Raw genomic sequence first — 12,872 nt, forward strand, 5'->3', positions numbered from 1 at the left:
AAATGAGGCCCGGTTCAGAGGCAACAAATTTTGCTAAATATTGCATGGAAAATTGAAGACTGCTATTTTATAGGTCTTCTTTTTGCCTTATTAGTTATATACCCCATCTCATCATTCTCACACCCAATGTAGCTAATAAAATAGCATAAGTTTTATATAAAAATTTTGAGTAAAGAGGTTAAAAACCACCCTGGATTCTGAGCCAACAGCCGTCCTGTCCTCTGTCACTTACACATATGCAGGTGGGATTCACACAGTACACACACTTGCAGGTAGCCACGCATGCACACACACATATTAGATGCATATTAATCTTTGCAGCTAAAAGGCTTTCCTTTGTTTTGCAGCACTGACCTAAATCATAATACTCCCATGATTGGTTCGTTGGTCTCAGCATTAAAGAAAATAGAAAGTAGAAGCTTATTTTCACCACTCCAAGTGTATATATTCCATTCATCACTAAACTTTTTAAGGATGTTAATGCCAATAGTTTGTTAACAGAAGCAGCTGTATAGATGCAGCTTTATGGTGTTTCAATTCTCTCCAAATCCTTTTTATGCTAGATTTAGCCTGGCCTGTTGCAGCATTTTTTATTCCTTTTCTCCAGATATTCTTTTTGATATCCACAGTGGATTGGTGGGTTCCAGTCCCTTTCCTACCACTTGTGGTTCCCACCATAGCACCAAGTTCTTAGGCAAAAACAACTCCTGTTTGAGGCATGCCCTCTGATGGATGAGCTCTTAATGTTCTTACTGCTTTTAGAGAACTGTAAAGATTTTGGGGCAAAGGAACTAATACTGAAGTAAGCAGAGCAGTGAGACTGGAAGAAAACATTTACAGGATATTCCTGCCCTTGGTTTTATCTTCTCATCATTTAACAGCAGCAGAATAAATGGGTCTGCTAATGAAACAGCACTGAGAGGTTAGGTCATTGGAAGCCTTTTTAGTCATTTTGCGCTTTTCAAGAGCGAATTTGTTAGAATTATGCTGAATACCCACTTAAAGCCTCAGCTGATAACCCTACCTGTGTTTTATAACTCTGCACTGTCAGAACTCATAATAAGTCAAACATTCTTTCAGTGGTGCTCATAAGGGAGGGAAAAAAACCCCACAAATTTAAGAGTAATTTCAGATTGTAAATGAAAAGGAGAGGCACGACTGTTCATTTGCACCAATCATGCCTTCCTTTCATCTGCTCTGATTAGGCCTGGTGCGGTTTCATCAGACTCCTCCATCACTGAGCTGTCACTCCAGCCGTCTGTTGATTGAAAACAATCAAGGCTCTGATGGCACAATTATTCTGACCCTTTAACTAGAGGCTGCTGTGATAATGAAAGGTTGATTATGATAGTTTGTGCCTCTTTCAGTTTGCCAAGAAGGTTAATTTGGGCATCAGACGGATGTTTAATGGGCGCTTGCTGGCTACACTGAGGTAAATGAGAACGTGCAGTCTTGGATATTGCATGGATATAGTTTGGCTGTCAATCATTGTCATTTGGAGTTTGTGCCTCACACTCTGGAAATCACATTTTATTTTTTCCTTGGGATTTAATTTATTCTGTGCCCTGAGGAAGTTCTTTCACTCGGTGACCTTCACAGCAGCTTTCTCTGCCTTTTTTTTTTTTTTGCTTTTTTCAAATGGAGCTCAAAGGCACAACACATCTAGAAGAGCATTTTTCTTTCATTTTCACTTAAAAATGGAAACTTTAAAAATCCGTCCTTATCACTGCCTTCCAATAGAGCAAATGTTTCCATTCCGATTGTGCAGTGGGGAAGTATAAACGACAGGGATACTTTAGCCAGTTTGCTAATGCAGCAGCTCACACAGTTGTTCTGCCCCGTTTCACACAGTAACCAGCAAATGCAGTAAATTCAAAATGGGCACATATATGAAAATGAAGGCCCCATTCTATCGCTAGCATGTCTCACAACAGTTTGTAGAATTCCTGCTCCCAAACACAGCATCTTACTCCTTTTACCCTCCTTCTTGGCAAACATAGGGGAGGGGTTGAGGAAGGAAGAGAGATATTTGTCTATGGAAGCACTAAGGTTTTAAAAGTTGCAAATTTCAATTTGTATAAATCCAGCACCTAATCTTGCAGCTATTTGAAGTATAGGCTAAAAACGATACAGACATCTAATAATGCTGATGTTTACAATGTGCAGCTCACACTGTAGTATAATGAGCTTTGTACCTCTTTCATGCATACCCTTTAAAAAGAAAAGTAGAGAAAACGAAAAAATAAAGGAAAACCTTTATTTCTATCTCCAAGCTATGCATAGTGGTCTCATCATATATTAGGCACCTGAGAGCTAGAATCATTTTGCCTTTTCTGTTTGTTGTCTTCATTATTTTTTTTTTCCTCCAATGAACATTCAGCAGCATATTTTTACCTAGCCTGGGACATTTTTTCTTTCTTTTTTTTTTTTTTGAGACAGAGTCTCGCTCTGTCGCCCAGGCTGGAGTGCAGTGGCGCAATCTCGGCTCACTGCAAGCTCTGCCTCCCGGGTTCACGCCATTCTCCTGCCTCAGCATCTCCGAGTAGCTGCGACTACAGGCGCCCGCCACCACGCCCGGCTTATTTTTTGTATTTTTGGTAGAGACGGGGTTTCACCGTGGTCTCGATCTCCTGACCTCGTGATCCGCCCACCTCGGCCTTCCAACGTGCTGGGATTACAAGTGTGAGCCACCGCGCCTGGCCTGGGACATTTTTTCTCACATGTCAATTGGAAAACAATTAAATCTATAGATGTTAAAGTGACAGCATCATAATTATTATAATTTTACTTCAAGTGTTCTATTTTCACATTATTTTTTTCTTGCTGTCAAAAAACCCTATTTGTTTTTTAATAGTAAAGAGAGGCATTAGGTGATCATTCGGTCTCACCTGAGACGTCTCCAAAAATGAATTAAGTCATTGAATCCAGTTGCTGTTTTAATGCAGCCCTTATTTAGTGAACAGTTCTGTTTAAAATGTTTATTTAAAAAAGAAATGAGAATGGGATTGTGTATATATGGTCTCACAAGATTCCTCACTGCAGTACACCACAAATGATTATTTTTTAGCCCTATAAAATAGTAAAATAGACCTCAGGGATACTTCATAAAATTATTGCTTTGTTATGTCTTGTTTTTGGTTAAGCAATGGGAACTAAAAAGATAATTTGGAGAGAAGTGCGTCAGTCAAGTCAATCAATAGTTTTTGCTATTAGAAAAGTAATGTGAAATTTAATTTTCATATTAACTTATGGAATCTGTGACAATGAATTATTTTATTTTATAGATTCACTATGTTTTTAAACTAATGGGACTCAAGCAAAGGCCGTTTCATCTTAAAGGAAGCATAACTCATTCTGTCAAATTGTTTCTGGTCTAGGCCTGACTGAGTTCTGAGTTTCCCCATGTCTGTACTTTTTATATCAAACTCATCTCCAACACAGAGGGCCTTCTGCCCTCCTACACCTGCATGACAAGACTGACACTGTCCTGCTCTCACGCAGACTCTGTCCACCCAGACTGTGCCCCTCAACAGTGATGTTCACACTTGGGGCCTCTTGCCTTTCATTGCCTGCCTGCCTGTTCTGGCCATGCTTCTGCTACCAGACTGGGCCTGGTCATGGGGCCCAGTTTCTTTTTCCTCTTCAGTGTGTCCTTCGCTATCTTCAAGGTTCACTTTGCTCCTCCTCCTAATCTGATAAAGAATGTCTCGGACCTGTGATTTCCCCAGATTGGACTCCTGTGTTCTTTCGTTGGACATTGATGGTTCTCAGTGAGGCTGCAATACAGTCTTTCTCTCAGCTATCCTACGGATTCTCTTTTGCAACAGCTACTACCTTCTACTCATTCCTTCCTCCTCCACAGTCCTCTCTTCTCTCACGAGTTCTTCTGAGACTATCAGGCAGCTGGTTCTCCACCACAGGGCCATCTCTCTACATCTCTGACTTCTTTGCATGACTGCTGCAAGCTGGGCTCTCTAGGCCACTTTTCCCACCCGAACTAAGCCCTGTCCCCCTCTCTCTGCTGCTTTGATTCCTTACATGCTTGATTTCTGTTTTGAGACTCATCTGACATTTATTGTTTGTAATGATCCTTGTATAACCCAAATCCTTTGATATGACTACCTGGGCATTGGCCCAAATCTTCTCTGAAATTTCTATTTGGGTAAAAAAAAAAAAAAAAATCTGTGATCATTGTGGTGAAGAGTGTATCTTCTTTGATAAAAATATTATTTGTTTGACCAGCGTGGCCAGCATGGTGAGATCCCGTCTCTACTAAAAAGACAAAAATTAGCCAGGCGCGGTGCTGCATACCTGTAATCCCAGCTACTCAGGCTGAGGTAGGAGAATTGCTTGAACCCAGGAGGTGGAGGTAGCAGTGCACCAAGATCGTGCCACTGTACTCCAGCCTAGGTGACAGAATGAGACTCCATCTCAAAAAATACATATATAAATATATATATATATAAATTGTGTGTACTGTACTCACAGGTGTTACAAAGTAGAAATAAAGGATTCATAGTTCCCTAGTTTTTTATACTATGATGAAATGAAGTTAGAGAATGCAGTGCAAAATATGCTCTTTAAACATCAGTAGCCAGACTGAAATTCACCTAGTACAGATAGTCAGCAGTGCCATCAAATTTATGTATATCCTTTGCAGCTCACTGACAGTGTAGACCCTGGCTCCTCTTCCCCAGCCCTACCAGCTGGCTGGCAGTGTTCCTTGTCCTATCCCCTTGACAGTAGAGTCTGGCCCTGACAGTGTTTAGTCCTGTGCTTCAGTTTATGGGTTCCCCCATGCCAGTCTCTGTGCCCCATGGCTCTAAAAGATGTTTAAAGTTACCTTTGACTATTCTTTTATTTTTATTTGGAGGCCGCCAACATTAAATCCTTAAATGCAACTTGGGTACTTTCTGGACATCTAAACTCCTCATAGTACCACTTGTTTGAGGGATCTGACTGTCTCTGTGTCAGTGACCTGGGGCAGCTGCTTGAGCCCTCGAGGTCCATTTGGTTATAATATCAAACATTTGATTTCAGATGGTGAGCACATTTGCCAGTGAACGTGCTCTTGTGCTCTTGGCTCATTATTCTTTTTTTTTTTTTTTTGAGACACGGTCTTGCTCTGTTGCCCAGGCAGGATGCAGTGACACAATCATGGCTTACTGAAGCTTCAAACTCCCAGGTCCAGGTGATCCCTCCACCTCAGACTCCCAAGTAGCTGGACCACAGGCATGTGCCACTGCAGCCCAGCTTTTTTTTTTTTTTTTTTTTTTTTTTTTTTTGGTAGAGACAGGGCCTCCCTATGTTGCCCAGGTTAGTCTTGAACTTCTGGGCTCAAGCAATCCTCCCACCTCGGCCTCCCAAAGTGCTGGGATTATAGGCATGAGCCACTGCATTCAGCCAAGCTCATTATTCTTGAATCAATTCATGAAGAAATATTCAAAGACCTGATGCTCTCAGGATGCATGTTTACAAATTAAACAGTTTTTTTAAACCATAAAATATATAAATGTGCCAGCAACATTTAAAACACCAATGAAATGACAACATAGAAAGATGTTTCTTGTGTGTTTCTGAAAAATCTGTCTACAAAAGGCTTAAACTTCCAGATTTGCAGGATTCCCCCCAACAATTCCAAATTTCATTAGAATATTTTACAGGAACATAGCAAGACACTCAAAATCAAGAATAAGCCTCGAGTTTTATGGTATTAATGGAAGTGAATGGCAAATGAGAATGTTGATATATACTGATTAGAATCTTCTTTCTCACCAAGTTTCTGACATATAATGGACACTTAAGAAAATGAGAAGTGTTTGTAATGGGAGATCCAAGCCAAGTGATGAAAGTGACTTATATGCTGAGTATTGTACAAAAACAACTGGGTTTAAGTCTGTCTCTCCCTTTTCATTCATTCATTCATTCATTCATTCGTTTATGCTTCTCCAACGTTGAATTTAACAAAGCCACAGAACTTAAATTACTGGATTAGAATTACTAAGTTTATTTGTGTGAAATATGGTTAATCATAAGAGCTAGTTTATAATCTGTTGTGCTGCCATGGTTTTATTATCACTTTAAATATGTGAAGTATTTAATACTATATAGCAAATTTCTTATCAACTATAGCAATCTCTCAAAATTTACATCACTAACACACAATGTTGTATTACATAAAAATGGTCTGCATGTGATGGCTTTATCATGAATTCAAAAGGATAATTATATTGGGGAATACCTTCATCTCTTGGAGGCATATTGCCATCATATAAATTCTGTACATTGTCTAAATATCAGTTTACCAAGCACCTTCACATATCTTATCACATTCAGTCTTCTGTAGAACCCTATGACATAGGTATTATCATACTTGTTTTACTGAGTATCAGTATGTTGATAAAACTGAATATCAGTATGTTGGTTTTTCATAAATGCACAAATATATTAGGTTGCAGAAACGGGTCTTTTTTGACATCAAGTTCTGTATTATTTTCCTTGTGTCACATTTACCTCTATAGGCATATACCAATTCGTGATAGAAAAAAGCATCAGAATTTCCCTGGCCATTTCAGCTGGCTTCATCCTGGTAATGCATCCTTATTGCATGCAGTAGCTAGGAAACAGTGGGGGGTGTTGTGACCCACATAAGGTCACTCTAATCCATATTGCCATTGTGATACAGAAGGGTTTTCTTTTATTGACCAAATTGGTTTTCTCTCATTTTCCAGTGTTGTTATACAATATAAGCTGAATATCTCAGTGACCACATGCAAAGTTCCTTCAACATTTAGTAGGACATGTTATATAAATATGCAGGGGCTATCATTTTATTTAAAAGTTTCATGTCATCAATCCAGCATTGAGTAATGCTCTGATGCAATCCCAGCCGTCAATGACTAGATGGATGAATATTGTCTTTTGGCTCAGAGACTACGATCAAACCATTGAAGGGAAATTATAGGGTGTTATTCTATAACTATACATGTGTTTTGCTCAAGTATGAGGAGACCAAGAATGGGTTTCATTTTTCCTATAGCATCATTGGCAAGGGTGGTGCTGTTTTTTATTGTCCTGTAGGACATTTTTGCCATTTAAAAGTTTTGTATGTACCTGATATGGGATGGGAATGGTATATATACATATAACTTTTAGGTTGGGGGGGACACGTGAAGGTTTGTTATATAGGTAAACTGATGTCATGGGGGTTTGTACAGATTATTTCATCACCCAGATATTAAGCCTAGTACTCAATAGTTATTTTTTCTGCTCCTCTCCCTCCTCCCACCCTCCACCATCATGAAGGTATATTTACCTCTACGAGGTAAATAAATATAAATATACCATCATATATAAATAAACATATATAAATATAAATATGCCCATTATATATAAATAAACGTATAGAAATATAAATATACCACTGTATTCCCTCATGGAGGGAATGGTACATTTAAAGACAGTCCAGAGATAAAATATATGTGAACAATTTACTAAAACTTGAATTTATCTTTTTTTTTTTTTTGAGATGGTGTCTCGCTCTGTCACCCAGGCTGGAGTGCAGTGGCGTGATTTCAGCTCACTGCAAGCTCCGCCTCCCGCGTTCACGCCATTCTCCTGCCTCAGCCTTCCGAGCAGCTGGGACTACAGGCACCCGCCACCACACCCGGGTAATTTTTTGTATTTTTAGTTGAAATGGGGTTTCACTGTGTTAGCCAGGATGATCTCGATCTCCTGACCTCGTGATCCGCCCGCCTCGGCCTCCCAAAGTGCTGGCATTACAGGCCTGAGCCACCACACCCAGCCATGTATAAAATCTTATTCTGGGATTCTAACCAATATTACCTTGAAGCAGTCACCTTGATAAATTTGAAATTTGTATTCTTTGGCACAAATTTTATTTTATTTTTACAAGAGATGGTATTATTATTCAGTTTCATAATATAATCTGATCAAAGTTGTTCCTAGGGAGAGTGACTATGATGTAACCTAGTTCTCTGCATTGGCCCCACGTGCATGTGCGCTTTCATACATGCAAACATTCACGCAGACATTTCTGCCGAGCACAGAATTATAGACAAAAAATGTCACCTTGTTTTTCTGAAAAGAGATTTATCAAAACTATCTGTGCTGCAGAAACCTGTCACTTGGGTACTAGATTAATTTTGGTTGCGTCTACCACCTCTAGGAAAATTAGAGAATTCTACTTTCAAATATTTTTGGTGGATCCATAGGTGACATATATCCTGGAGAAGGAGGAGACTCTGTCATCAACTAATTTATTTTACAAATGAGAAGCCAAATAACTGATCCAATGTAAGCCATATACTCACGTTGCCCTTTTAATACTGGCTTTCCAAAGATCAGCTTACACTGGTGGCTGAATCTCACAGGTAGAGAGGATATCACAAGTTATTAACCTCACCTCTTATCCTATCTTGATTTTCTCTTCATCTTGATATAAAATTTACCTTTTAAATAAATCCTCTTTTGTTATTGTTGTAAGATTGAGCAAAGGGGTAACTCAGGTCACTTTTCGTGCACCCCCACTAAATATCTGGAACTTACATGTGGCAGGTCTGAGGGTAGTTTTTGTTGTGCTTCTTCCAGTCCTGTGTGTTTATCCCCATTTGTGGGAAAGAGACACCTCTAGCTGCAAGGGCTTTTCGCTTTTGGAGCTCTGAAGTATGTACTTTAAAAAATATGTTTAAAGATGATTAACAGAGAACAAATCTTATGCTAAAGGTGAACATAATAACATTTACCAATCTTTCAATTTCCCAAAGTTTTAAAGGAACAATGAAATAATGTATTATTATCATCTGTGATAAGCTGAATATTGTTTTAAAAATCTGTCAGTTTTTTTTTCTTACAGTATATGAGCCTGGGACCTCATCAGATTTGGTTCCATTGAAATATATTTCTAAGAAGAAAAAATAGCCTATGTGTCTTACATAAGTCTGTAGTCAGCTATAATGGTTAATGGGCAATTTCCCTTGAAAGATCTGTCTTACGAGGAAAATGTTGACACAGTTTTAATTATAGCACTCAGGTGAGCACTGTTATAATTTTTAATATTCCTCCATGGTAACATTTTCATTGTTCTGGTAAAGGAAAATGCTCTGATGCTGCGTCCCTAGTTTCTGGTAATTTTGGATTTTATGGGAAAGTTGTCTTTTTGAACTGAAACTTTTCATTTGGTCTCAAAGAAGAGAATGTAACTATAAGATCTGTCACATTTATTTATTAGTATATACTTTTCCTCTCTATGGCAGTTGCTATTCTGGTTTATGACATCATTATTTCACCTTACATGATTCACGTTAAAGAGGTGAGCTTCTGTGTAGTATCGCATGGCAAATCGCAACACCTGCTCACTTGCATTAGGGAAACATCACACTTTTAAAGAAATTGTATGTAATATTAAAAGGATAACATGCTAAAGTTTTATGTTTATTAGAATTCAGGGCACTGTAAAATAATATATAAAACAATGTACTTTAGAATGATCACTGAACTCTTTGAGAACACAAATTAGAAGATAAAGAGCATGCTCGATACTCTGTTTAGAAAGGAAAAGATTCATCTATGCATCGTCATCCATTCTATTAAAACATGCTTTTAGCTGGGCGCGGTGGCTCACGCCTGTAATCCCAGCACTTTGGGAGGCTGAGTGGGCAGATCACGAAGTCAGGAGATCGAGACCACCCTGGGTAACACGGTGAAACCCCGTCTCTACTAAAAATACAAGAAATGAGCCGGGGGCGCCTGTAGTCCCAGCTGCTTGGGAGGCTGAGGCAGGAGAATGGCGTGAACCTGGGAGGCAGAAGTCGTAGTGAGCTGAGATTGCACCACTGCACTCCAGTCTGGGCAACAGAGGAGACCCTGTCTCAAAAAAAAAAAAATTAAATGTGAAATATATATTCTCATAAAAAGGGAAGCGATAATTCAAGACTCAAGACATGTCCTTTCCCCTCAGTATTTGTTCTTTATTACAAACTCTTTAATTGGTATCATAAACCTATGGTCTTTATTTCTGAAGTAATCCATAAATGAGGCTCATTGAAAAATACTGTCAACCTATTTTGAAGCAAAGCATTCTTATTTTTAAAGCAGAATTAATTTTTCTAATTTATTGAATATAGAAGTTATGTTTGGGCCGGGTGTGGTGGCTCATGCCTGTAATCCCAGCACTTTGGGAGGCCGAGGCAGGTGGATCATGGGGTCAGGAGATCGAGACCATCTTGGCTAACATGGTGAAACCCCGTCTCTACTAAAAATACAAAATATTAGCCAGGCGCGGTGGCGGGTACATGTAATCCCAGCTACTCAGGAGGCTGAGGCAGGAGAATGGCGTGAACCTGGGAGGCGGAGCTTGCAGTGAGCCAAGATAGCGCCACTGCAGTCTGGCCTGGGCGAAAGAGCAAGACTCCATCTCAAAATAAAAAAAAAAAAAAAGAAGAAGAAGTTATGTTTGGACTTAGTGCATCTGCCTGGATTTTCCCTTGAAATAATTATTGATGGAAAAATAATGACAAGTAGATATAATAAAAAAATACATTGTATAAGTTAAAAACTGAGTTTCTAGTTCTAGCTTTTCTGCTAACTCATTGTATGACTTGGGTTAAGTCGGTTAACTTGTCTGGATTTGATTTCCACTTGTAAAATTGAAAAGCTTGAGCCAAGTGGACTCAGCTTTCTTCTTGCTCAAATATTTTATAATTTATTTGAAGGTTTAAAACACTACAATGCTTATTGCTTTGCCAAGAATCTCAAATAGAAGTGACCAACACCAAACATGTGAGGGAAGAAAACAAGGGCTTATGTATCTAAGTTTAGGGCACTGTATGCTGCAGTGTGGAGCCTTGAGGGCTTATAAAGGCCTTATAAGAAAGCCATAAAGATGAGATAATAAAGTAGAAAACTGAAGCCTGTGATAGATAAATAAATATGTGTGTATGTATGTGTGAATAAAGGAATTGATACTATTTGTTTAAGAGAATCTCAGAAATAGCCTAAAAACCGAATTTTCCATTTATGCCACAAATATTTATAGCAAACTATGGGTCAGGTGCTGTTCTTAGCAAATATCTGAGGATTAATTGGTTTGAAGTTGGATTAAGCTGTAGCTAATGTTTCTTTTAGGAAGGAACAATTCTCCATTGTGGTCAGATGAATTGGGTCAGGCAGGGTGCTTGAGAGACCTCCTGTTGTACATGGAAATGAGGGCCCGCTGTGTTGCAGGTGGTTTAGGAAACGTTTTACCTAATGGCCATGTTTCCTAAGCACTCTTTCGTAATGTCCTCCTAAACTGAAACTGTTGTTTCTTTTCCACTCTTGCTGGCTTGGCCACCAAAAAGGCTGCATGCTCCATTTTCTTCCCCATTATATCCTAGAGTTTAGGGTGATAGGGATTTCAGTATGCCAGAATAAATAAGATAGAATAGGATTCAGCTTACCCTGAGTTGTGCTTTCTTGGTGTAATGCCATTATTTTAAAAGCCACCAGTTCCAAGAATAATTCTTTTCAAGCTTAAGCACCGAAATATACCACAAAGCTAACTGTTGTCTTTGGGTTCCATGACGCCCTAATGATAAATCAGCTTTCCTCTTACTGTAGTAGTCTTTAAGCCCCTTAAATGGGCTCCAGGATTCCCTCCACCAGCATGGCAGTGAATAGTGTTAGATCAGGTTCACAGCACAGAGGTGATTTTGAAGTGGCCCATTGTTTTGAATTTTCTTTGCCATTTTTTAATTATTTATTTGAATAAACAAGAGTTATCTGTGATTTCAGTGGGGTTTCTCCTTTAGATTCTTATGAACGTAAAAACAGAGCACAGTAACACTTTTACATTTATGTGTTTATTAGTGCAAAGGCAAAAATGCAGAGTGTTTCTATGGCCTACTTTATCTTATCAGAATCAGCCATCGATTTATAGACTATATAGAACCAAGGTTTCAAAAAATGCTACCTCATCCGTAATATTAAGCTAATTAAGTATCTTATATCATAACTTAAGCATTACTTCAACTTCATTGGATGTATACCTGCTTAAATTTAAAAAACAGAGTGAATTTTCTCTGATAAGGCAGCAATTTACCATAGTGGATGGAACAGTTAATAAATACAGCTTCCTAGAGTAACTCAATTCATGACAACCTGATAGGAGAATACTGTTATGAATGGAAATCTGTCCAAAGCCTTCCTATTCAAAGTGTGGTACATGGACCAGTGGCATATGCAACAAGGACTTTGTTGGAAGTGCAAACTCCTCATCCTCCAGTCCCCCACCTACAGAATGAGAGCCTACAGTTTGACCAGAAACCCCTGTGTAATTTGTGTACATGTTAAGTTTGTAGTTGGTGACAAGATGGTTAGTTGTAAATTAGATTCACCTTTGATCTGGAAAAAATATAAATCCAACAAGTAGGGATGACTTGTATAGTCTGAAAATATTAATAAATGATAAAAGTTGAAAGTTATATGAAATCTATGAGAAGTTAGAAATGTTGGGAAGAAATAAGATAAAAATATCTCAGAAAATGCAAACTAATAGTTATGCACAAAATATTCTGTAATACATAGTATTTGGAGAAATTGAACACAGAAAGCATCATGACACATGTGATGTGGGATGATAGTAGACCACAAACCAGAAATTAATCAGTAATAGATCACAGTGGTCACTGCTCCATGGCCAATTTTATTCTTTAGAGATTTTCTTAAAAGCATAGCATAGTTGAGGCTTGTGTGCTTCTCACGCAGTTAGTAACACTGTTTGCTAGAAAGATAGAGATAAACCAGAGGGTATTCAGAGATGGGCTGGAAGATTGATTATGGCATAGGAAGAACTGATTTATGAGGAGAGAGAA

General features: G+C 38.6%; 1 protein-coding gene across 20 annotated transcripts in view; it reads left to right on the forward strand.

The window, feature by feature from the left end:
* KLHL32 (kelch like family member 32) overlaps positions 1-12,872 on the forward strand; it is a 223,233-nt gene that overhangs the window by 179,100 nt on the left and 31,261 nt on the right. Inside the window, exon 7 of one of the 20 annotated variants that reach the window (XM_063619709.1) lies at positions 7,529-9,509. The exons of the other annotated variants lie outside the window; for them this stretch is intronic. Within the exon in view, the coding sequence (XP_063475779.1) occupies positions 7,529-7,690 (162 nt within the window). The 3' untranslated portion in view covers positions 7,691-9,509. Of the gene's footprint in view, positions 1-7,528; positions 9,510-12,872 lie in introns of those variants that run through there. 20 annotated transcript variants of the gene reach the window in all.

The sequence above is a fragment of the Symphalangus syndactylus genome, chromosome 2 (genome assembly GCF_028878055.3).
Source record: "Symphalangus syndactylus isolate Jambi chromosome 2, NHGRI_mSymSyn1-v2.1_pri, whole genome shotgun sequence".
Taxonomy (NCBI): domain Eukaryota; kingdom Metazoa; phylum Chordata; class Mammalia; order Primates; family Hylobatidae; genus Symphalangus; species Symphalangus syndactylus.